This window comes from Nannobrachium achirus (assembly GCF_963921795.1).
Source record: "Nannobrachium achirus genome assembly, chromosome: 14".
NCBI lineage: Eukaryota > Metazoa > Chordata > Actinopteri > Myctophiformes > Myctophidae > Nannobrachium > Nannobrachium achirus.
In genome coordinates, this window is record NC_137821.1 from 1,119,909 (window position 1) to 1,147,235 (window position 27,327).

The 27,327-nt window shown below is 44.5% G+C and overlaps 1 protein-coding gene across 1 annotated transcript in view; it reads right to left on the bottom strand.

The window, feature by feature from the left end:
* Window positions 1–1,154: 1,154 nt before the first annotated feature.
* The window catches only part of slc25a11 (solute carrier family 25 member 11), a 38,259-nt gene continuing 12,086 nt past the window's right edge, over window positions 1,155–27,327 (bottom strand). The window contains exons 2-9 of the mRNA XM_080741746.1: window positions 25,892–26,044; window positions 22,328–22,445; window positions 18,721–18,809; window positions 13,264–13,354; window positions 11,702–11,792; window positions 6,472–6,571; window positions 3,446–3,497; window positions 1,155–2,033 (exon numbers count right to left, since the gene is read on the bottom strand). Of these exons, the coding sequence (XP_080597872.1) occupies window positions 1,878–2,033; window positions 3,446–3,497; window positions 6,472–6,571; window positions 11,702–11,792; window positions 13,264–13,354; window positions 18,721–18,809; window positions 22,328–22,445; window positions 25,892–26,044 (850 nt within the window). The 3' untranslated portion in view covers window positions 1,155–1,877. The remainder of the gene's footprint in view (window positions 2,034–3,445; window positions 3,498–6,471; window positions 6,572–11,701; window positions 11,793–13,263; window positions 13,355–18,720; window positions 18,810–22,327; window positions 22,446–25,891; window positions 26,045–27,327) is intronic.

The window sequence follows — 27,327 nt, forward strand, 5'->3', positions numbered from 1 at the left end:
TGCCAGTAAAGTAAAATGATCAAAATTGGAGTTCCACGCCCCCCCCCCCACCACCACCAAACATATCCTGAATTCTGACTGTCCAATGTTAGCTGGAGGGATGGCACCACTGTGACACCAAAGTGTCCTAAACAAATAAAACTGTCTTTGATAAAAGCTTTTAAAATATATCTTTTAAACATCTCTGTCTCTCTCTCACAAACACACACGCACAAGCAGACGCACACGCACACACAATAAAACAAATGATGACAACAAAACAGAATCAAAAACCACGTTTAATTAATTATTCATCTACTTTATATCTCATGGTTCATGACATGACTGGCTCATCAAAATAATATTAATTATTTATTATACATTCTTTCTTATTACAAAAAGAATCATTGTGTGTGCTTGTGTGTGTGTGTGTGTGTGTGCGTGTGTGTGTGTGTGTGTGTGTGCTTGTATGTATGTGCGTGCGTGCGTGCGTGCACGCTCCAGTAAAGCCCAGCTCAGCTCTGGTTGTGTGAGCGGTTTAAGAACATCAGACTCTGCGTCTCACAGACGAATCGTTTGATTAAATAATGATTAAATATCTGGAGGATTAAATCAGTGTCTCTAAGAACCTTTATCCACCAAGCACATTGGTGGTCTTAAAACCTTGTGTTTTTATAGTATTTTAATGTCAAGGACCCCCAGAATGAATGAATGAATGAATGAATGTCATATATATTATATATATTAAAGTGTATTTGTAGGCGGAGCCTCACATAGCCTATCAGAGAACAGGATGTTAAAGTTTATGTTGATGACGTCAACACGCTTCACAAAATGGCTGCTGTAACATGAGCTGAGACGCTTGTAACAGAGTGTGTGTGTGTGTGTGTGTGTGTGTGTGTGTGTGTGTGTGTGTGTGTGTGTGTGTGTGTGACTGTACTTACAGTAGAATAAGATGAGAAACGGCTGATCTTTAGATTTATTTTTACAATAAACTCATTTCACCTCCAGAATAGTTTTCTGTCTTTTGTCGTTTCTCTGACAGCTTTCTGAGTGTTTTCACCAAACTTTAAAAAGTAAAAAGGTCGGTGGTTCTCAACCTTTTTCAGGCCGTGGACCCCCAAAATAATCATATTTTAACTGGGGACCCCCCCCCCACCCCACCCTGACGAGCACTAGGAGTTGTGAGCTTGTAGATCGGCTATTTCTGTCTCTAATATTTGACAATATGGACAAGGATAAAACCCTGGGGGTCCCCGACCCACAGGTTGAGAACCACTGCCACTGAAAAAAAAAGTGCTTGAGATGACCTTCCGGTGACCCCGGAAATAACTGACCCCCCCATAGCGTCAGCCCACAGAGAGTAGAGTTCAATAATATTTTTAGGTTTTTGTCACATTCCTAAGACAAAAATGTGATAACAATAAATTTACCCCCATTCGTTCCGGATGGTGACCCGTTTCTAAACGGGTCCTCATCCGGAATCAATCGGGGTAAATTTACTCGAATCAAAATTTTGTCTTAGGAATGTGACAAAAACCAAAAAATATTATTGAACTCTACTCTCCATGGCATGAGTAATCAATAGAAAAAAAGTCATTTTGGGGGTGAACTACTCCTTTAAGGGTTCGGGGTTAGAGATCTGCACCAATGTCACGCACCGGACAAAAATAGCAGATCTGCGACGCGCTGTGAGCTTGTAGATCTGCTATTTCCCTCCGTTTTCAACACCCCCGACCTAAAAATGCAGACGTTCACTTGTAAGCACAGCAACACACACCTCTGTGTATGTGTGTATGTATGTGTGTATGTAACGTGTGTGTGTGTGTGTGTGTGTATGTGTATGTAATGTGTGTGTGTATGTGGTTGTAGCGCTCCAGGGCGTATGGTTTGTAGATCTATCCTTCCAGAACGTACTGCTTGTAGATCTTGTTCATCTGCTCCAGGAAGATGAAGGTGAGGACGGTGTGAGGACCCAGACGGGCGTAGTACGGAGTGAAACCTTTCCATAAGGAGAAGAAACCTTCGTTCTTTATCACCTTACCTAGCACCTCCTGATGGGAGAGAGACATAGAGAGAGACATAGAGAGAGAGAGAGAGAGACATAGAGAGAGAGACTCTTCATTTTCATTTTCAGAGAGAACTTTATCATGTCAAGGACCCCCAGAATTACATGTATTTGCCCGCAGACCCCCACACTCGCGGCAGTTCTACACTGCCGCGAGGAGCTAAACATGGAATTTAAAAGACATTGTATGACGCGCACGCAAATAATTCAGGTCCACTCCAACCAGTGCGTTTGACCATTTATTCGACAGACGTTTAAGTACAACAGTTCCCAGCATACTGTTACCTAACGTGGATAGTTTTAGCGTTAAAGCGGTCAACAGAAATTGTCCTCTCCCATGCTCACCCCCTCTCCGTCCAATTCCCAGCTGCTATGTGCCCAGGTGAACACCAGAGTAGCTATTAGCGTGGCAGCGCCCACAGCCCAGTGCCCACGCCCACCACCTACTAAGAGTGCAGTGCTCAATATGTCCATCACAATAATTTGCATATCATTGAAATCATTCTGGCTCCTACACCCACCTCAGAAAGAAGTTTGAGAAGCACCGATTTAGGAGGAGGATTTAGAACAGGGCTTTTCAAAGTGGGTGACGGGGCACCCTGGAGTGCCGTGACGGCAGTCCAGGGGTGCCGCGAGATCATTTGATTTGGAATTTATTTGGACACTTGGAATTACAAAGTTATTTTCAGTCAGTTCTAACCAAAATGGCTGTTATCTCAACCTTTTCCTCACAACATAATCACTGAAATATCATCACTGTCGGGCAGAAACCTTGTATCTCCAAGTTTCAAATGTGTACGTCTTTTGGTAATTTGCTTCATCATACAAGACTGTCGCACAAAACTAGTGAAAACAGCCCATCTAGATCTGCTAGATCGGCTGTTTTCACTAGTTTAGTACATTTTATAGATGATAAATACAAAAGGAACGGTTTTGGACATACAAGGTTTCCACCCGACAACGACGATATGCTATAAATATAAGGTGCTGGGAGTGAAAATTATAATGTAGGGATGCCTCGGATTAAAAAGATATTCACGGGGTGACCTGAGACAAAAAGGTTTGGGAACCCCTGATTTATAACTACAATGTAAAATTAAAAACACCTTAAATATTTTATTTCTTCCAGAAATAACTAATCTTTCACTCAATAGGGGAAATGCCTGTCGCAAGCAAATAAAGCAATAAATAAATACAGATTGTAATCAGATCTGAATGGAAGTGGCTCCAGTTTGGTCTGATCCTGTGTGACTGCTTTGTGTTCAGACTTAACAGATAAAACTAATGTGATTCCAGTCTGGATGTGTCATTTATATTTGATGACTCACCTTGATGTGTCATTTATATCTGATGACTCACCTTGATTAAGCAGAAATATAGTTCATTTATTCAACTCACCAAACCGTTCTTATATTCAGGTTTTCCATCAATCATCCTCATATTCTGGATCCTGAGGAAGAAAAGACACCAGATTATAACCCACTATTGTGTGTGTGTGTGTGTGTGTGTGTGTGTGTGTGTGTGTGTGTGTGTGTGTGTGTGTGTGTGTGTGTGTGTGTGTGAGAGAGAGATGGCCATGTAGAAATAATGCCTTATGTCTTTGTCAGTGCAGACAACAGATCAACAGTGTTGTGACTAACTACTGTAACTCTGTTCTTTTCTTCTTATTAAATCAGTAACTCAGTTACCGTCACTACATGGTGCGTTACTCCTTAACTCATTCACTGCCAGGCCCGATAGTCCCGGGAATTTCCCGTTTTTTTTGTTTAACACAAAATATGTAGTAGGCATGATAGCAATCGCGAAATTGCATGTTTAACCCCCATGGCAACCCCATCTTTCAAACATGGCGGCCATATTTGTTTATATCTCAAGAAAACATAACGTCTGCTAGTTCATGAATGCCTGAACGGATTTCCATTCGGATTTTTTTGTTTGAAAGCTGTGAGCAATGTGGACACACGTGGTGCATGATCTAGGCATGGGTGTGCATGATCCGTGCACTATGAATTACATGGAAGTCTATGGAGACGGATGGCAAATGGGAGTTCAAAAGACAGGGTATGAGTTAATTCTGTCTGCAGCTTTGGGTTATCGTGGCTACTCGCATGCAGACAGACACCTGTGCACCGACACGTTTGTGTTTAGATAGAATGGATCACTAACATTAGCTGACTTTACCGTCCACTGATCAGTCATTTCACTGCAGCAGCGTGTGGCGGACAGCTGTGCTTTCCGACATTATTGATGAGTCTTGTAAATCCATGCTTCTGTCCTTTATTAACTGCACAAAAAAAGTAGCTATAAATCCGTCGTCGTGTCCATTTCATTATGGCTCAGTTATCAAACCATGACATTTTTGTTAATACCACAAAGAATAAAGACATGTGCACAGATTTTAGATGCTCTCCACTTGCTCCTGAGAGTACTGGCATAAATGGCCAGATGGTGGAATTGGTAACCACTTATAAATATATCGTCCCATTGTCGACACTCGTCTGAAATTTGACTCAAATACTGAAATGCTGTGTAAGAAAGGCCAACAGCGCCTCTTCTGTTTAAGGAAGCAAGCTAAATTCCAGGTGGATAAGTCTTCGATGATTTTGTCCTATAGGGCTTTTATAGAGTCTGTCATTTCCTTTGCTATCATTTGTTGGTAAGGATATCTTAGTCAAACAGAAAAATGCCCTTAATGGGGTTGTGAGGGGGGGCTAGCAAGATCGTGGGGGAAAGATTCAGCTGTCTGAGACTTATATATGATGAGCAGGTGCTTAAGAAAGCATCATCTATTAAAGCTAATAGCTAAAGGCCCCTGTAACAAAGAATAATAGGTACACATTTTCATTTCCATAAGGGACATCAATAATGGTAGCAAGAGGAGGTAGCTGTTTAGACTCATGGATGGTTGTTGTTGTTACACTTGTACTTATCTGGATCTTGTGACCATGTCTATGTCTGTCTTAACCTCGCCTACCAGGCTTTCTGGGGGAAAGCCTGGTGTTTGTTCACAACAGGCCGTTTGGTTTCCACCTAAAGCATGGAAACCACTAGAAGAAGCGGCGTTGCTTTGATTTGGTTCCCCCCGTTTGTTTCCCCAATCCCTATTAAAATGCTCCAGTAGCCTAGTGTGGTTTTGCCGGTCGCTAAAAGTTGGACTAAAACATGCATATACCAAACTAAATTTTCAAAAGCAAAACTACTCCGCATCAAGGAGTGTATTAGGTAGGCCATAAAAGTATGTCCTTGAGCGCAGGGGAATTATTTTGGGTTAAAACTGTTTCCGGTGGATAGTTCTGGCCAAATTGTAGTCCTTGAGGACTACAACATGACGTGTTGTGGTTTCCGCTCCAGACCGGTTACAAACCCGAAAAGTGAAGTGATCCCAGACTATGTCTGTCTATGTTCTTGTTTATGTCCACTGTGTTCTTATAGAGTCTTTTGCCATTTGCTGTAACATGAATTGCCCAGTTTGGGACATAATAAACTTGACTTGACTTGAACCTCAAACTATGGTGGAGTCCTCGACTGGTGTCATTCATAAAACTGATGTGATCTCAACCCAACCAGCAGTATGAACTGCTGGGGGAAACCGGTGGAGTCGCCCGAAAAACAAACTCACCGAGATCCGTATTCTTGTATTTGTTTTTACTGAGAATAAATTTAGAAATATCTTTAGGATTAAGCATATCTTTACTGAGGTTAAGGTTAGGAACAGGGTTAAGGTTTTACTGAGGTTAAGGTTAGGAATAAAGTTAGGTTTAACCGTTTAGGCATAGTTTACAGAGCTATATAAGGATATTAAGGATGTCAATGGAAAATAACAAATAAGCCTTGCCTTACCCGAGTTTCCTTTTAGTTGACCGTGTACCAGTGAACTGTACTGTAGATGTACCGATCTACCGTCTACTGTACCTGTACTTGTGATTAGGGACGGGACGATATTATCGTTTATCGTGATAAAAAACACTCAGGATAATCGTATCATGGAGATTTAATTTATGGTGATATCGTCCTCCGTCATGCACTGGGATCAATTCACCTTTTATTTGTCGAGCTGCATATCTGGTACCATTTAAACCCTCTAGAATTGGTAAAAGGTACTTATAATATACGTACTTGATACGGTCTTTTTTTCCACTCTCTATCAAATGTCTTTGCCAAAAAATAACCGATCTACAAGCTCACAACGCGTCGCAACTTTTTGGTAAATGTTCCACCCAGGATAATGGTTTTGATTATCGTAATATCGTAAATCGCGATTTCTTTAGTCACAATAATCGTGATATGAAATTTTCATATCGTCCCATCCCTGCTTGTGACCAGTTCACTTGACGAAGGCCGGAGAGGCCAAAAACGTTGCTTTTTGTATTTACAGTGTGCGTGTGTGCACGTGTGTGTGTGTGTGTGTGTGTGCGTGCACCCACCTGGTCTTAACGATGTCTACAGGCATGGAAGCAGCAGTGGTGACCAAACCACTGATCATACTGGCACAGAAATGACACAGGATGTCATCACCAAAATACCCTGCAGAGAGAGACACACACACACACACACGCACACACGCACACACGCACACACACACACACACACACACACACCCCTTTTATGCTCTGTTCAATCTGTCTGTCTTTCACTGTTAAATGTCTCTTCAGTTTTGCTGCTCATATAACAGTGATGATGCTCTCATGGTGGTGTTGCAGTGCCACCCTGTGGTCAAACAGGGCATTAACTAAAGCAGTTCCATCTCTAGAGCAGCTTTAGAACAACAACACTTCAATGTGTTTAACACTCAACACCAAGCATAGGAAACACTATTATACAATAATACAACAACATTAGGATGTATAGAAATAACAAATAGATATATTCATAGCTAGCGGTGTGTAGGTATTACTGTTCAATTTAACAGAGGCAGAGGTACGGATGATGCTTTAAACTCCACTACTCTTTTGATCTTGAAACACATTGATAATCCCTCAACCTATGCTAGACTAATGTTTATGGACTTTAGCTCTGCATTTAATACTATCCTCCCTCAGATCCTGCTAGACAGGCTGAAGCAGATGAACGTTAATCCTTACATAATGAAATGCTACTGTGATTTTCTCATAAGTCATGTTTCCATAAACCTATTCGAATTAGGAAAGCGAATTATCAGAAATGCACATTAAGACAAAGCGGATTTAGCCCGTTTCCATTTGCGGGTGTCATTCGAATTAGCAACGGTCGCATGGGTTGACAGAGTGCTCATCCTGCAAGTTTCAGCGTCCTCTGGAAGGTGGCCGATCTGCAAGCTCACAGCGGAGACGCGGATGCGAGCTGCTGTGAGCTTGTAGATCGGCCACTTTTGGCACGCAACACTGTGTGATGAGGAAGGGTTAGCCACGGATGGCTTGACTCCGGGAGGTGAAAACGGGAGGAATTTACACACGGTCCGTGTCACTCCGTGTGTAACAAACAACCGGTTTGTTTTGTGGGCTATAAACGCTATACAATGGACGTTAAGCGGCAGGGGAAAGTGTTAAGTTGGAGGACGATATGGACCCAGAACGTCATAATGTATTCGCATTTATTGTCTGACCCGTTTCCATTCACACATGCACATTTAGTTTATTCGATAAAGCCTCAAAATCCTCCTCCTCCAAGCGGATACATTTCATTGTGGATAATGAAAGTTTATTCACATTTTGAAGTGTTTCCATAAAACAATTTTGCGAATAAGCCTTAAATGCGCATTAAGAGGCTTTATGGAAACACCACTATTGAGAGGCAACAGCAAGTTAAAGTTAACTCCACTCTCTCTGACCCTAGAGGCCCCCAAGGCTGCGTTAAGTTAACTCCACTCTCTCTGACCCTAGAGGCCCCCAAGGCTGCGTTAAGTTAACTCCACTCTCTCTGACCCTAGAGGCCCCCAAGGCTGCGTTAAGTTAACTCCACTCTCTCTGACCTTAGAGGCCCCCAAGGCTGCGTTAAGTTAACTCCACTCTCTCTGACCTTAGAGGCCCCCAAGGCTGCGTTAAGTTAACTCCACTCTCTCTGACCCTAGAGGCCCCCAAGGCTGTGTTAAGTTAACTCCACTCTCTCTGACCCTAGAGGCCCCCAAGGCTGCGTTAAGTTAACTCCACTCTCTCTGACCCTAGAGGCCCCCAAGGCTGCGTTAAGTTAACTCCACTCTCTCTGACCCTAGAGGCCCCCAAGGCTGCGTTAAGTTAACTCCACTCTCTCTGACCTTAGAGGCCCCCAAGGCTGCGTTAAGTTAACTCCACTCTCTCTGACCTTAGAGGCCCCCAAGGCTGCGTTAAGTTAACTCCACACTCTCTGACCCTAGAGGCCCCCAAGGCTGCGTTAAGTTAACTCCACTCTCTCTGACCCTAGAGGCCCCCAAGGCTGTGTTAAGTTAACTCCACTCTCTCTGACCTTAGAGGCCCCCAAGGCTGCGTTAAGTTAACTCCACTCTCTCTGACCCTAGAGGCCCCCAAGGCTGCGTTAAGTTAACTCCACTCTCTCTGACCCTAGAGGCCCCCAAGGCTGCGTTAAGTTAACTCCACACTCTCTGACCCTAGAGGCCCCCAAGGCTGCGTTAAGTTAACTCCACTCTCTCTGACCCTAGAGGCCCCCAAGGCTGCGTTAAGTTAACTCCACTCTCTCTGACCTTAGAGGCCCCCAAGGCTGCGTTAAGTTAACTCCACACTCTCTGACCCTAGAGGCCCCCAAGGCTGCGTTAAGTTAACTCCACTCTCTCTGACCCTAGAGGCCCCCAAGGCTGCGTTAAGTTAACTCCACTCTCTCTGACCCTAGAGGCCCCCAAGGCTGCGTTAAGTTAACTCCACTCTCTCTGACCCTAGAGGCCCCCAAGGCTGCGTTAAGTTAACTCCACTCTCTCTGACCTTAGAGGCCCCCAAGGCTGCGTTAAGTTAACTCCACTCTCTCTGACCCTAGAGGCCCCCAAGGCTGCGTTAAGTTAACTCCACTCTCTCTGACCCTAGAGGCCCCCAAGGCTGCGTTAAGTTAACTCCACTCTCTCTGACCTTAGAGGCCCCCAAGGCTGCGTTAAGTTAACTCCACTCTCTCTGACCCTAGAGGCCCCCAAGGCTGCGTTAAGTTAACTCCACACTCTCTGACCCTAGAGGCCCCCAAGGCTGCGTTAAGTTAACTCCACTCTCTCTGACCCTAGAGGCCCCCAAGGCTGCGTTAAGTTAACTCCACTCTCTCTGACCCTAGAGGCCCCCAAGGCTGCGTTAAGTTAACTCCACTCTCTCTGACCTTAGAGGCCCCCAAGGCTGCGTTAAGTTAACTCCACTCTCTCTGACCTTAGAGGCCCCCAAGGCTGCGTTAAGTTAACTCCACTCTCTCTGACCCTAGAGGCCCCCAAGGCTGCGTTAAGTTAACTCCACTCTCTCTGACCTTAGAGGCCCCCAAGGCTGTGTTAAGTTAACTCCACTCTCTCTGACCCTAGAGGCCCCCAAGGCTGTGTTAAGTTAACTCCACTCTCTCTGACCCTAGAGGCCCCCAAGGCTGCGTTAAGTTAACTCCACTCTCTCTGACCTTAGAGGCCCCCAAGGCTGCGTTAAGTTAACTCCACTCTCTCTGACCTTAGAGGCCCCCAAGGCTGCGTTAAGTTAACTCCACTCTCTCTGACCCTAGAGGCCCCCAAGGCTGCGTTAAGTTAACTCCACACTCTCTGACCCTAGAGGCCCCCAAGGCTGCGTTAAGTTAACTCCACTCTCTCTGACCCTAGAGGCCCCCAAGGCTGCGTTAAGTTAACTCCACTCTCTCTGACCCTAGAGGCCCCCAAGGCTGCGTTAAGTTAACTCCACTCTCTCTGACCCTAGAGGCCCCCAAGGCTGCGTTAAGTTAACTCCACTCTCTCTGACCCTAGAGGCCCCCAAGGCTGCGTTAAGTTAACTCCACTCTCTCTGACCTTAGAGGCCCCCAAGGCTGCGTTAAGTTAACTCCACTCTCTCTGACCTTAGAGGCCCCCAAGGCTGCGTTAAGTTAACTCCACTCTCTCTGACCTTAGAGGCCCCCAAGGCTGCGTTAAGTTAACTCCACTCTCTCTGACCCTAGAGGCCCCCAAGGCTGCGTTAAGTTAACTCCACTCTCTCTGACCCTAGAGGCCCCCAAGGCTGCGTTAAGTTAACTCCACTCTCTCTGACCCTAGAGGCCCCCAAGGCTGTGTTAAGTTAACTCCACTCTCTCTGACCCTAGAGGCCCCCAAGGCTGCGTTAAGTTAACTCCACTCTCTCTGACCCTAGAGGCCCCCAAGGCTGCGTTAAGTTAACTCCACTCTCTCTGACCCTAGAGGCCCCCAAGGCTGCGTTAAGTTAACTCCACTCTCTCTGACCCTAGAGGCCCCCAAGGCTGCGTTAAGTTAACTCCACTCTCTCTGACCTTAGAGGCCCCCAAGGCTGCGTTAAGTTAACTCCACTCTCTCTGACCCTAGAGGCCCCCAAGGCTGTGTTAAGTTAACTCCACTCTCTCTGACCCTAGAGGCCCCCAAGACTGCGTTAAGTTAACTCCACTCTCTCTGACCTTAGAGGCCCCCAAGGCTGCGTTAAGTTAACTCCACTCTCTCTGACCCTAGAGGCCCCCAAGGCTGCGTTAAGTTAACTCCACTCTCTCTGACCCTAGAGGCCCCCAAGGCTGCGTTAAGTTAACTCCACTCTCTCTGACCCTAGAGGCCCCCAAGGCTGCGTTAAGTTAACTCCACTCTCTCTGACCCTAGAGGCCCCCAAGACTGCGTTAAGTTAACTCCACTCTCTCTGACCTTAGAGGCCCCCAAGGCTGCGTTAAGTTAACTCCACACTCTCTGACCCTAGAGGCCCCCAAGGCTGCGTTAAGTTAACTCCACTCTCTCTGACCCTAGAGGCCCCCAAGGCTGCGTTAAGTTAACTCCACTCTCTCTGACCTTAGAGGCCCCCAAGGCTGCGTTAAGTTAACTCCACACTCTCTGACCCTAGAGGCCCCCAAGGCTGCGTTAAGTTAACTCCACTCTCTCTGACCCTAGAGGCCCCCAAGGCTGCGTTAAGTTCCCCCTTTCTGTTTATTGTGTACACAAATAACCTGTGTAATCAACACCCAAATAACTATATTATTTAAGTTTTCAGATGACACAGTCATCCTTAGTCTATACGTATGTACTTTGTGTCTGTCTGTCTGTATGTGTTTTGTGGTTTAGACAAATGTCTCTTCGGAGACAATAAAGGCTTATTCTTTCTAATTTAACACCTTTACTTTCTGGGGCTGTGTGATAAAAAAAACATTTGTATGCCAAACACCATATTGTCAAATATAGCAAACAGAGGAGAACAGAATAAAGAACATTCTTTAACCCCGCAAGACCCGAATTAATTTCTACTGGCCCAAAAAAATAAAAATAAAAATCAGATGAAAAAAAGAACTCATCAAGTACAGAGCAACTCAGGTGTGTTTTACCAAGTCCGTCAGATACGGCACATCAGTGAGAACATTTCCATATCGTAGTAGACGGACCGTCATGCATCATGCTCCCATTGGAGATGAATGGATGAGTGTGATCACATGGATGTCACTGGGTCTGTGTGGAAGAGGCTTCAGTCACTAAAGCCTCTTCCACACAAACCCACTATGTGTGTGTGTGTGTGTGTGTGTGTGTGTGTGTGTGTGTGTGTGTACCTGTGTCTTGTAGAGCTTGCTTGGACTGTGAATACGATGCTAGTTGAGCTGCGTTGACGACCACCGCACGAGCCATGGTAGGAACACAACCCTACACACACACACATGCACGCACGCGCACACACACAGGCGCACACACACACACAGGCACACACACACACACACGTGTTCAAAACATCTTCATAGCTCTGCTTGACGTTGTACAGACCCTGAGCGACACCCTGTAGATCAGGGGTGCCCACACTTTTTTGACTTGAGCTACTTTTAAAATGACCAGTTCAACATGATCTACTTACCCCAAAAATGATTTACCTTAGGGGGCTTTCGAATAGCGCCACTGGCGTTACTTATAAGACAAACACACTTTTCAGATTCTTTGTAATGCTACTGACTCTTGAAAACAAAACATTGTATTGGGGGGTTGCCTACTTTAGAAACCATGAAGGGAGTTGACAGGACCTTCTTGATTTCAATCTATCAAGTCACCTTAACTCATACTCTGCGATCCCCGTCGAAACTGGGGATTTCCCGCTGTACCTCTCTGCGATGCCCGTCGTTCCCGGAAATTTTATTAGCTTTAATCATTATGAAACGATTAAAAGTATGATCGCTGTATAGAGCCGTTTCGGAGACTTTAGGCCCGCCCCCTAACTGTATCCGGTCGTATTTCCCGTTTGGACCGGATCTAGGTTTCCATATCCGGTCTGACGTCCAGTCGCAGCTCCGTTCGCATAGCTTTTCATTGTAAACAAGTGAGCTGACTGCATGGCCATAGAATGGTATTTTTTCACGCGTTTTTTTATTTTATTTTGTAGCTGTTTGATTCCTCTACCCGCCTGGCATATGATCCGCGCACATATCGTCTGCTATGTGCGCGAACGTGTCCACGTGTTACCATAGCGCACAGCTGGCTTTTTTCAATGTTTTTTCATGTAAACACTGGCGGATAAGCAGGGATACAGCGTGGCAACGGATATGTCTATTTCAATGGGGGTTTTTTTATTCGAAAGCTGTCACTGAGTCTACGTGTCTACTAGATGAGTCGCGCACAGATTGTGCACGATGTGTGCGCGTGCCCACGTTAAAAGGTAAGGACAATTTGGCAGCTGCTTACTACAGCTATGTTTAAAATGGCAGCAAAATTGTTAATGCCAAAAAGAGGGGTTTTGTGAACTTTATACATATTTTTCTTTATATTTTATTATATATTTTTAGGGGCATGTCATGTCATCACCTTCGATGCTTCAGCACCTCACGGCATGGACAAAACCCGGCGCCTCTGGTGGAATGAGCACCACAGCCAAGCGTGTGGGTAGCGCCCCTCCAAAAATGGTTAAAATGGCCTGGCAGGCCTGCAATACTGTTCTTTTGGTGTTTGCCTGTGTTGCTCATTCCATGAATGCCCGATGCTTACAAGCTGTACCTCGTTGTAAAGGTGACAAATCAACGATAAAGATGCTATAAAACACATCTTACCCTCCACAGTGTGGTCAGTGTTATATTAGATCTACAAACCCACCCTCCACAGTGAGGTCAGTATGGTAAGGTCTTGTAGATCTTACCCTCCACAGTGTGGTCAGTCCTTCTTCTTTGGTGATTCTGGCCAGAGCGTTGAACACGTTGCTATAGCCCCTCCTCTGGTCAGCAGGGAGACTGCAGGCACACGCGCGCACACACACACACACACACACACACACACACACACACACACACACACACACACACACACACACACACACACACACACACACACACACACACACACACACTAAACAATAAATACAGTGGCAACATTTAGGCAGCAGGATTCATCCTTCACCAGGGGTTTTCAAAGTGGGTGACGGGGCACCCTGGGGTGACGGGGGCACCCTGGGGTGACGGGGCACCCTGGGGTGACTGGGCACCCTGGGGTGACGGGGCACGGGGCACCCTGGGGTGACTGGGCACCCTGGGGTGACGGGGCACGGGGCACCCTGGGGTGACTGGGCACCCTGGGGTGACGGGGCACGGGGCACCCTGGGGTGACTGGGCACCCTGGGGTGCCGTGACGGCAGTCCAGGGGTGCCGCGAGATAATTTGATAATATTTGGAATTTATTTGAACACTAAAAAAAAATATTTGGTATCATTTTAAACTCTCAATGTTTTCCTCGCAACATAATCACTAAAATATGCCATAAATATAATATATATAAGGTGCTGGGAGTGAAAATTATGATTATAATGTAGGGGTGCCCTGGATGAAAATAATATTTATAGGGGTGCCCTGAGCCAAGAAAGTTTGGGAACCCCTGGTCTATCTGACACATGACATGTATCCAATCCAAAATGCATATTTAACACACTAATAAATAATCCATGTGAAAATATAACACGTTATAAAAACATCATGGACATTCACAGCTTTATTGCCAACTTACAAAGACAAGCAATTATAATCTAGCGATATGGAAGCGATCTAACAAGTGCTTTAACAGTCTAAGTCATAAGATTGGCTTCTCTGGCTCAGAACAAGAATACGAGCGCATATTATGAGAGAGTATTTTCGGGACCAGCACGGTGCCGCTGTAATCTTACGTTTTTTTGTGTTTTTTATCTCAAATGTTTGCAGTGAAGACAGTCCTTTATTAATGATAAAAACCAGCCCAGTGCAAGCTGTGAAGGACTGATTTGGGCCACCAGGGGTCATCATGGGGAATATACGGTTGTGCTCAAAATTATTCAACCTCCATCCGTCTGCAAATCTGGTTTATTGGCTAAATTCACAAACTGACAACTGAATGTAATAAATAAATCATACAAGAACAATGTAAATAGCTCTGTTTTTTTCCAAATTCAATGCTAAATGCCACTTATGCCGATTTCACTTTTAATTGCGACAGTTTTTGCCCTAAAATCACGCAAATCGGTACACAATATGTCTACACTCATCTCATCAACATGGATATGTCCCATATAGCGCCACCTTCAGGCCGATTTTTTAAAACACATTTTTGGACACTACTCCTACAGATTTTGCCCTAAAATCACGCAAATCGGTACACAGTATGGCTACACTCATCTCATCAACATGCATCTGTCCCATATAGCGCCACCATCAGGCCGATTTTTACATACACATTTTTCCACACTTCTACACATTTTGGCCTAAAATCACGCTGCGACCTGACGGTCGCTTATCTCCCGATTAGGGAGTTTTACTGGTTATTCAACTATTAATTACACCTGAAAACATCTGTAATCAATTAATCAAGGGCTTAAATAGTTGCATCAGTTGTGCAATCTGGCCTATAACCAGAAGTGTGTTGACTTGTTGACTGTGATTAGAGCAGTTAGAAACATGGCTAAATCTAAAGAATGGTCAGAAAAGTTTAGAGAAGAGATTATTGCTTTTTACAAGGATAACTGTCCATACTGTAGTGTACATGATAGTTTTATTTCAGTGTAAACACTCAAAGTGCAGTAGCACTGTGTGCACGTCGCCGATATTGGGTTAAATGAATATGATGTGGTGTCATGTCATTCATGTAGGCTGTGTGCCTACTAGGCCTGTCCTCTAAAAATTGACGAATCGACGCGTCGTTTTAAGCCCCCGGAATCGACGCCAATTGTTTGAGTCGAGCCGTCAAAAATATATATATTTTTTTTATCACACCAGTATACTGTGGTGCGGTATGAGAGCGCTGGACTGTGACTGTCATGTAATTCTTATTGAGTCCATACTTCCTACTACTAGACTTAAAAATAAAATCAGTTCACGTGACTTGAAAGTTGCCTTGATCATATAACAGGGAGCTCTTATTTTGAAGTTAACCGCTTGGAAAGGAAATGCGTCGACGAGTTGTTATTCTACTTGAGAGCTGGCCAAAGCAGCAGAGCCAGCGCGATGCGCTTTCACTTTCACTGCCGTGGGTGTGTTGTGGTTGGACTCAGGCTGAGGAATAGCGACGGGCGAACTGTTTTCTTTTTATTATCTCGCACCAGATCGGCAACATAGCTCTTTTGATACAGCAGCGGTGCTCTGAGAAAATACAACTTGTGGAAATAATACACGACATGCTGTCAAAGAGATGCATTATTCTCTCCTCCGTTGTTCTACTCTGCTCCACAATTCACAATTACGCACGGCAAATTACGCACGGCTGGACGCAATCTTATCGTCATTAATGTCCAGTGTCCACCGCTATCATGTCTCAATATGCACGGTAGTTCATGGATCTAATTCACTTTAAAGGCTTAAAACATATTGCTGTTTTATTGTATTACGTTGACGTGGTTTAAAAGCTTAAAGCACCACTTTTTTTTTCTTTTTTTTTTCTTTTTTTTACATAAACGATTCGTCGACGCGTCGGATTAACCCCCGCGACTCGAATCGACTTGATAAATCCTGCGTCGAGGACAGCCCTAGTGCCTACCTTACTGAATAAAATCGCGTTCTGATTACATTCAACGCTGGGATCAAATGTAGGCCAAGGTAGGCCAGGTAGGATGCTTTAGTAAATGTCACTTGAACGGTGTCCTACGCAGATATATGTAGGGAAATAAATATGCTGCTTTTTACACTCCATTGATAAATGAAGGGCCAGTGTGTATGTGTGTGTGTGTGCGCGTGCATGAATGTCTGCTCTCGAATCACAACACCACCATTACCAGGTGAAGGCGAAAGTAGTGTTTAGTTGAACATTAATCGTCATGAAACATTCATTGTGATTAATGATGTGATACAGAGCTACTGGAACAACCAGGAGAAAAGGTTTTAGTTTTTCTTTTTTTTTTCACCTCCAGACTTTCACAACATTCTCTAGAACGGAGCATGGAGGGTTGATTTGATCCTTCAATTGGGATCAAATCAACCCTCCATGCTCTGAACACTGGGCTGCTGAATTAAGAGGTCACATGGTTGGAGCTCCAACACGAGACTTGACTGTCTTAACTCATAGGCTGACAGAATATTTAACCTAACTACTTCCAAACTGACAGCTAGTTTTAGTTTGTAGTTTAGCCAGTTCACACCCAATGGCAAGTAGGTTAATAATCTCCACCGTCCGGTCGCTTATCTCCCGATTAAGGAGTCTTACTGGTGGTGTAGTGTTTGTAGACCCTGTGGTGAATGAACAGGCTCTCACCAAACCAATGTCACTAACAGAGAGATGCATGTGGCAGAGCTCTCCTAGATGGTGTTTATACGCACGCACATCTACACTGCTCAAAGGAATGAAGGGAACAAAATGTTCCCTTCATTCTTTGAGCTTTCTTTGAGCAGTACTACAGTATACTATACTCAAATTAATTCAAATAAATGAAGGGAACATTTTGTTCCCTTCATTTATTTGAGCAGTATAGTTCTAAGTCATGTTTCCATAAACGTATTCGAATATAGGAAGCGAATTATCAGAAATGCCCATTAAGACAAAGCGAATTTAGCCTGTTTCCATTTGCGGGTGTCATTGGAATTAGCGACGGTCGCATGAGCTGACTCAGCGGTCCAGCTGAACACAGCAAAGCTCTCCCTACTAAGGCTGGGAAATGTATCGAAAATGTATCAATATGGAGGTATCAACATGTGAGGTATACAGTACATATGGACGAAGACAGCTTGAAATGAGGTGTATGTGTCAAATTAATTAACACATACTCTATGCATGCACGTGGCACATGCATAAAAGCAGTCCATCTGTAACCAGGTGTGGTTATTTCAATAAAACAAAAATTGTTGGAAAATGGAAATAAGGCATTTAATGTCTTTATTCTATGTGTACTGTGCAGTGTGCATGCATGGATATGATATGATATTCATTTAATGTCTTTATTCTATGTGTACTGTGCAGTGTGCATGCATGGATATGATATTCATTTAATGTCTTTATTCTATGTGTACTGTGCAGTGTGCATGCATGGATATGATATTCATTTAATGTCTTTATTCTATGTGTACTGTGCAGTGTGCATGCATGGATATGCTATTCATTTAATGTCTTTATTCTATGTGTACTGTGCAGTGTACATGCATGGATATGCTATTCATTTAATGTCTTTATTCTATGTGTACTGTGCAGTGTGCATGCATGGATATGATATTCATTTAATGTCTTTATTCTATGTGTACTGTGCAGTGTGCATGCATGGATATGATATTCATTTAATGTCTTTATTCTATGTGTACTGTGCAGTGTGCATGCATGGATATGATATTCATTTAATGTCTTTATTCTATGTGTACTGTGCAGTGTGCATGCATGGATATGCTATTCATTTAATGTCTTTATTCTATGTGTACTGTGCAGTGTGCATGCATGGATATGATATTCATTATCTGGGTTAGGCAGGCAGTGGACCTAAAGCAGAAAAACATTCAAAACAATAACTTTTACGTTAACGTTTTTACTAATATCGTGAGTAATATCGATATGGAGGTATTCAACAGGTGACGACCCCTGGGTTTGTTCTGTGTAGCGTGTTGAGAGCGGCCGGTGCAGCCATGCTCAGTAGAAGGTGTACAGTAACAGTAACAGAACATGGCCTCTGTGGCAAAACGAAAACCCAAAGTGTGACGTGTGTCGTGAGCGTTCACTTGCACGTACCGTTAGGTCTGTCACGATGTGACATTTTACATGACGATTAATTGTCACTCAAATAATTGGCGATTAACGATTTAATTGTGTTTTTGTCGTTGATAATTACATTTCTGTTTGGCTTGTAGGCTTTGAAGTTGTACATTGCAGATATGACACATAACCTAAATATACAAAGACATTACTGACATATTTGACAACTTACTACTTAAAAAATAACATTGATAGTGGAAAAAAAGAACATTGATAGTGGAAATAGCCGATCTACAAGCTTGTAGATCTGCTATTTCCACTATTTCTGTCATTTTTCAACATTCACGATTATGACAAAATAATTGTGATAATGTCAAATAATCACGATTAGACGATTATGTAATAATTGTGACAGCCCTACGTACCGTCCATCTAACATACAGTAAAGGTAACAGTAACAGTAACAGTAACGTACCGTCCATCAGCGGTCATCCTGATGAGAGCAACCTCAGCTGGGGTTCCTACGAACGCTCCTGTTGCTCCTGCTGTCATCCCTATGAGAGCCTGGACACACACACACAGTACATATACACACACACACACACAGTACATACACACACACACACACACACACACACAGAGTACATACACACACAGTACACACACAGTACATACAGACACAGTACACACACCGTACACACACACATACACACACACAGTACATATACACACACACACACACACACACAGGTTTGTACCACACTAATTGTGAGGGCGATCAGCATTTTAACCCATTTAACGCCGATCCCGCGATGTCTCACGAAATATTAAAAGGTATTTACAGTGTCGATCCCGGGATGTCGCACGAAATATACTGTATATACAGTAAGTATACTGTATATACAGTAAATATACTGTATATACAGTAAATATACTGTATATACAGTAAAGCTGGCACTGGCTACCTACTGTCCATTGAAAAACCCTGGCACGGGTGGAGTCGCCGATTCATCATCATCGCGCATCCACGTGCACACAATAGTGATCCCATAACATTGAAACCAACCGTCTTTCTCATCTTTACAGTGCATTTTCTCCAAAAAACACTTTTGATGCCAAAGATGGCATTGGATTCTCGCTAAAATAGCACAAGCTGAAAGGCATCGATCCTCCATTACTGTTTACGCATTGGACCGACCAACACACTTCCGGGTAAATCTCAAACATCGTCAAGTAGGGAATTGTGAGCGCCATCTACTTCCGGCCTTCAAAATAAGAGACTGGCCGCGGACGGAGCAGGCGGCCGGCACGCTGGACAATTAACCCTTTCATGTCTGAGGCGCCAAATGAGTTAAGACGGCGATCTCATGAATTCTTTCTTCTCCATTGCCGCTTTTAAACGTAACCCAGAAAGAACCCTAAATAATTGCCGGTCTACAAGCTCACAACGTGTCACAGAGCGACACTCTAAAGCTGCATTCACACTGCAGATATATAGTTGAACGTTTAGCTTGCTTGGTCAATGTTATCTCAATGGAAACCAGCTTTAAAGATACAGGACACACACCAAACGAAGGTTTGGAAGCTTTAAAGCTGGTTTCCATTGAGATAACATTGACCAAGCAAGCTAAACGTTCAACTATATATCTGTAGTGTGAATGCAGCATTAGACAGTGTTTCTCAATCTTTTTTGGCTTGAGTACCCCCTTTCGCAGATTTTTTAATCCAAGTACCCCCTTTACCCAATTTAAAAAATGTTTTGCAATTAAAACCATAACTAGCGGTATATGATAACCCCTCCTTTTCAAGAATATAACATCACAAAAAATAAATAAGGGAGTGAGAGTGTCAACACTGTGGCCATAACATTTAAGTCCAGTTTTCATGCCAATAACTTACATTCAAACATCATTCAAACTCATACCAGTTGCCTGGTACCATGTCATTTGGTATGGCAACTATCAGGCTCACAACAAGTTTATCCAAGTGTCATCATTAAACATAACTCAATTGTAATTCAATTGTAGTTAATTATTTAACTATTAATAATAGTATCATGATTTATACTTCTATTTTCTTTTTTGGGGGGCATCATCTTGAGTACCCCCTGCAGTACCTCCGCGTACCCCTAGGGGTACACGTACCCCCATTTGAGAAACACTGCTCTAAGGGACAGTGGCAGGGCTCGAAATAATTGCGCCTGAAATTGTGTCCGTGCGACCCTAAAAAGATGATATGATATATATATGATATGATATGATATGATATGATATGATATAGTACTTTATTGTCAGTTCACACTGAAATTTGTCTTACGACACAGCAGTCATGTATTCAAAACATATATACAAACATTTGTAACACATCAAGGCATACGTGACACGCTGAGTCGCGGTGCAGCCCCTGTACCAGCGCACCAAAATATATTTGGGAGAACCTGTCAACTGCTGTGCTGCGACCAGAAGGGCACAGAGCGCTGCAGAAGATTAGAGTTTATCATGATTGATTATGTGTGACGTTAGAGAGTAGATCATGTGTTCATTGATTATATTAATATCTAGGTCTGTATGATGATACTAATACCTAATAGGTAGGAGTAGAGAGGTCTTCAGTAGGCCTCAGTAACTGTTGTTTTGGTAAAGCCTATCTTGTTATGGTACAGCTCGTTCCAGAGGCCTTGAAGCCACACAGTATAACTCTAGTTTCTGACCATTCTTCTTGGCAGAACTACTTTACCACTGTCCAGAGTGTTAAACTGTACTTCTGTCCATGATATCATGTTACATAAACTTGACCACCACCTCCTAATATAATTGTCTTGTCTCCTCATTTTCTCATGATTATTGATTGATCTGAATTCCACCACACCCTTCATGAGGAAGTTAGATAATAAGCCCCTTTTCCACAGGCCCAACACCACACCACACCACACCACACTACACCACCCACTTGTGCCAGGTTTTCCACTACAAGGACCTGGGTATAGTGGTGTGAAAGTGGTACTTAACGGGGTACTAAAAAGTATCCACTCTAGAGTAGGTCTGAGCTAGGCCACACAGGGCCAAACACTTCATAATGACTGATCACTCACTGACTTTTCATTTAGACCACCAGGATATAGTTGTAATACATGATAATAGATTCTATTGTGTTATAACCACTATTATAATCTATTATAGTGTATTATAATTATCATAGTCATACATTAATACTTTATAGTGTATTATAATCACAGTTATAATCCATTAAAGTGCATTATAATTTGTAATACAAATTTATATTGTATTATAATCACAGTTAAAAGGGTCAATTGGATTCTTACCGATAGGGGTACTTTTGTGTAATGGAAAATGTAGATATTTTTTATGTGGTGCGGTGTGGTGTGGTGTGGTGTGGTGTGGTGTGGTGTGGTGCTAAAACTGCAGTCGAAAAGGGGCTATAGAGGACCATCAGTAATAACAGTACCTTCATGAGGAAGTTAGATAGAGGACCACCAGTAACAGACTAAAAGTACCTTCATGAGGAAGTTAGATAGAGGACCACCAGTAATAACAGTACCTTCATGAGGAATTTAGATAGAGGACCACCAGTAATAACAGTACCTTCATGAGGAAGTTAGATAGAGGACCACCAGTAATAACAGTACCTTCATGAGGAAGTTAGATAGAGGACCACCAGTAATAACAGTACCTTCATGAGGAAGTTAGATAGAGGACCACCAGTAATAACAGTACCTTCATGAGGAAGTTAGATAGAGGACCACCAGTAATAACAGTACCTTCATGAGGAAGTTAGATAGAGGACCACCAGTAATAACAGTACCTTCATGAGGAAGTTAGATAGAGGACCACCAGTAATAACAGTACCTTCATGAGGAAGTTAGATAGAGGACCACCAGTAATAACAGTACCTTCATGAGGAAGTTAGATAGAGGACCACCAGTAATAACAGTACCTTCATGAGGAAGTTAGATAGAGGACCACCAGTAATAACAGTACCTTCATGAGGAAGTTAGATAGAGGACCACCAGTACCTTCATGAGGAAGTTAGATAGAGGACCACCAGTAACAGACTAAAAGTACCTTCATGAGGAAGTTAGGTGGAGTCCCATCAGCTGAGGTCATCTTCTCAAACAGGATGGTGTAAATGCCCAGCCTGGTGGTGGTGTAGGTGGCCTGACGGAGGAGGCCTGCTGACAGACTGACACACACACACACACACACACACACACACACACACACACACACACACACACACACACACACACACATACACACACACACACACACACACACACACACACACACACACACACACACACGTGAGCATGTTGACCACAGATATAAAGAGCTAGATGCCTCGTTGTTGGAGCGATGTGCAAAAGTTCTAGTCCGGACTTCCTGGAAAAACGAAGGGAACGCTGTCAGTCAAAGTGACTACTGGCCAATCACAGCCTGTCTTTTCCTTTCCTATCTGCTGCTGTTTACAGAAAAAACTCATGTAAAAAGCTGTGCGCTTTGTTCCTGCCAGGGCACATCGCTATGTTCCTGCCAGGGCACATCGCTATGTTCCTGCCAGGGCACATCTATGTTCCTGCCAGGGCACATCTATGTTCCTGCCAGGGCACATCGCTATGTTCCTGCCAGGGCACATCGCTATGTTCCTGCCAGGGCACATCTATGTTCCTGCCAGGGCACATCAATGTTCCTGCCAGGGCACATCAATGTTCCTGCCAGGGCACATCAATGTTCCTGCCAGGGCACATCGCTATGTTCCTGCCAGGGCACATCTATGTTCCTGCCAGGGCACATCTATGTTCGTGCCAGGGCACATCGCTATGTTCCTGCCAGGGCACATCTATGTTCCTGCCAGGGCACATCAATGTTCCTGCCAGGGCACATCAATGTTCCTGCCAGGGCACATCGCTATGTTCCTGCCAGGGCACATCTATGTTCCTGCCAGGGCACATCTATGTTCCTGCCAGGGCACATCGCTATGTTCCTGCCAGGGCACATCTATGTTCCTGCCAGGGCACATCAATGTTCCTGCCAGGGCACATCTATGTTCCTGCCAGGGCACATCTATGTTCCTGCCAGGGCACATCTATGTTCCTGCCAGGGCACATCAATGTTCCTGCCAGGGCACATCTATGTTCCTGCCAGGGCACATCTATGTTCCTGCCAGGGCACATCTATGTTCCTGCCAGGGCACATCTATGTTCCTGCCAGGGCACATCTATGTTCCTGCCAGGGCACATCGCTATGTTCCTGCCAGGGCACATCGCTATGTTCCTGCCAGGGCACATCAATGTTCCTGCCAGGGCACATCTATGTTCCTGCCAGGGCACATCGCTATGTTCCTGCCAGGGCACATCGCTATGTTCCTGCCAGGGCACATCAATGTTCCTGCCAGGGCACATCTATGTTCCTGCCAGGGCACATCTATGTTCCTGCCAGGGCACATCTATGTTCCTGCCAGGGCACATCTATGTTCCTGCCAGGGCACATCTATGTTCCTGCCAGGGCACATCGCTATGTTCCTGCCAGGGCACATCGCTATGTTCCTGCCAGGGCACATCTATGTTCCTGCCAGGGCACATCGCTATGTTCCTGCCAGGGCACATCTATGTTCCTGCCAGGGCACATCGCTATGTTCCTGCCAGGGCACATCTATGTTCCTGCCAGGGCACATCAATGTTCCTGCCAGGGCACATCTATGTTCCTGCCAGGGCACATCAATGTTCCTGCCAGGGCACATCTATGTTCCTGCCAGGGCACATCAATGTTCCTGCCAGGGCACATCTATGTTCCTGCCAGGGCACATCAATGTTCCTGCCAGGGCACATCTATGTTCCTGCCAGGGCACATCGCTATGTTCCTGCCAGGGCACATCTATGTTCCTGCCAGGGCACATCTATGTTCCTGCCAGGGCACATCGCTATGTTCCTGCCAGGGCACATCTATGTTCCTGCCAGGGCACATCTATGTTCCTGCCAGGGCACATCTATGTTCCTGCCAGGGCACATCTATGTTCCTGCCAGGGCACATCTATGTTCCTGCCAGGGCACATCGCTATGTTCCTGCCAGGGCACATCTATGTTCCTGCCAGGGCACATCTATGTTCCTGCCAGGGCACATCTATGTTCCTGCCAGGGCACATCGCTATGTTCCTGCCAGGGCACATCTATGTTCCTGCCAGGGCACATCTATGTTCCTGCCAGGGCACATCTATGTTCCTGCCAGGGCACATCGCTATGTTCCTGCCAGGGCACATCTATGTTCCTGCCAGGGCACATCTATGTTCCTGCCAGGGCACATCTATGTTCCTGCCAGGGCACATCGCTATGTTCCTGCCAGGGCACATCGCTATGTTCCTGCCAGGGCACATCTATGTTCCTGCCAGGGCACATCTATGTTCCTGCCAGGGCACATCTATGTTCCTGCCAGGGCACATCTATGTTCCTGCCAGGGCACATCGCTATGTTCCTGCCAGGGCACATCTATGTTCCTGCCAGGGCACATCTATGTTCCTGCCAGGGCACATCTATGTTCCTGCCAGGGCACATCTATGTTCCTGCCAGGGCACATCTATGTTCCTGCCAGGGCACATCTATGTTCCTGCCAGGGCACATCTATGTTCCTGCCAGGGCACATCTATGTTCCTGCCAGGGCACATCGCTATGTTCCTGCCAGGGCACATCTATGTTCCTGCCAGGGCACATCTATGTTCCTGCCAGGGCACATCTATGTTCCTGCCAGGGCACATCGCTATGTTCCTGCCAGGGCACATCGCTATGTTCCTGCCAGGGCACATCTATGTTCCTGCCAGGGCACATCTATGTTCCTGCCAGGGCACATCTATGTTCCTGCCAGGGCACATCTATGTTCCTGCCAGGGCACATCTATGTTCCTGCCAGGGCACATCTATGTTCCTGCCAGGGCACATCTATGTTCCTGCCAGGGCACATCTATGTTCCTGCCAGGGCACATCTATGTTCCTGCCAGGGCACATCGCTATGTTCCTGCCAGGGCACATCTATGTTCCTGCCAGGGCACATCTATGTTCCTGCCAGGGCACATCTATGTTCCTGCCAGGGCACATCTATGTTCCTGCCAGGGCACATCTATGTTCCTGCCAGGGCACATCTATGTTCCTGCCAGGGCACATCTATGTTCCTGCCAGGGCACATCGCTACGTTCCTGCCAGGGCACATCTATGTTCCTGCCAGGGCACATCTATGTTCCTGCCAGGGCACATCGCGCACATAGCAGACGATATGTGCACAGATCATATGCCAGGAGGGTAAAAGAATCATACAGCTACAAAAAATAAAATAAAATACCATGTTATGGCCATGCAGTCAGCTTCCTTGTTTACAACGGAAAGCTACGATTGGACCTCAGATCGGATATGGAAACCTAGATCCGGTCCAAACCAGAAACACGACGGTATACAGTTAGGAGGCGGGACTAAAGAGCCAGAATCGGCTATAATCAGCAATAATACTTTTAATTGTTTCATAATGATTAAAGCTAATTAAATTTCCGGGATCTACGGGCATGGCAGCGCGATACAGCGGGATATCAACGGTTTCAATGGGGATAGCAGGAAATGAGTTAATGCCCACACATAATCACAAATCTTACCCAGTATAAATACCTCCTACTCCTTCATTCTTCAGTATAGAAACCAGAGCATGGAAACTGGTTTTATATTCTCTGGCTTTTGAACCCTGACCACTGAGTTGCATCCTGTTCTTCACCAAGTCTAGAGGCTGCACGAACACTGTGGCGCCCATCCTGGTAGAGAGACATAGAGAGAGACAGAGAGAGAGAGAGACAGAGAGAGAGAGAGAGACAGAGAGAGAGAGAGAGAGAGACAGAGAGGGAGAGAGAGAGAGAGAGAGAAAATTGTAATGAATACAATTAAATTGTTTAAGCAACAATATTCACCAAACTGTTGGTAAATGTCCTACTGTATTTGATTAGATTATAGTGTATAGCAGTGTTTCTCAACCACTGTGCCTGGGGACCTTTGGTGTGCCCCTGAGAAGGGTCAAGTGTGCCCCTTGAAACTGCTTGAAAGCCAGTATTGCATTTATCATTTTAAAAATTATTCATGTATCATTTTAAACTAGTGAAAACAGCCGATCTACAAGCACACGTGTGCTTGTAGATCTGCTGTTTTCACTACTGTTGTGCGACAGCCTTGTATGATGAAGCAGGGCTTTACTTTGTGAAGAAACGTACAAATTTGAAACTTGAAGATACAAGGTTTCTTCCTGACAGTGACGATATTTACCCCGTATTATGTTGGTGTGACCATGGATTCTTGGGACATGAAAAGTGTGGCCATGCAGAAAAAAGGTTGAGAAACACTGGTGTATTTAACAGTAACACATGTACTGCCATTGCCACATCCCAGATGCTTTTGTCCCATTCACATCCAGGTTATTGGATTTGGAAAAATAACCAGAATGCGTTTTTGGCCAAAAATAGCACTTTTATTTTACTAAGGACTCCTAAGGGGGTTGGGAGCATTAACATTTTATAATATTCTAATTGATTTCACTTGAAGAATAAGGCATTCTAATAACTTATGGGTAATGTTTGAGGCACACACAGTAAATCCTCTCCTCTCTCAAGCCGACAGGAGTTTCAGTGTACAGTTTACCCTAAACCGGGGGTTAGTAAACCACGGCTCTAGAGACGCATGCGGCTCTTTAGCGCCACCCTAGTGGCTCCCTGGAGATTTTTCAAAAATGAAAATGGAAAAAGATGGGGGGGAAAATGTAATTTTTATGTTTTTTTTGTTGTTTTTTTTTCGCAAAGCAAAGCCCTGCTTCATCATACAACACTGACTCACAAAAGTAGTGAAAACAGCAGATCTAAAAGCACACAACGCCTTGTGTGCTTGTAGATCGGCTGTTTTCACTAGTTTAGTTCATTTTGTAAATGATAAATACAAAATGAAGACAAAGACCATATATAAGGCTTTTATAATTTTTTGCGGCTCCAGACAGATTTGTTTTGGGTTTTTTTGGTCCAATATGGCTCTTTCAACATTTTGGGTTGCCGACCCC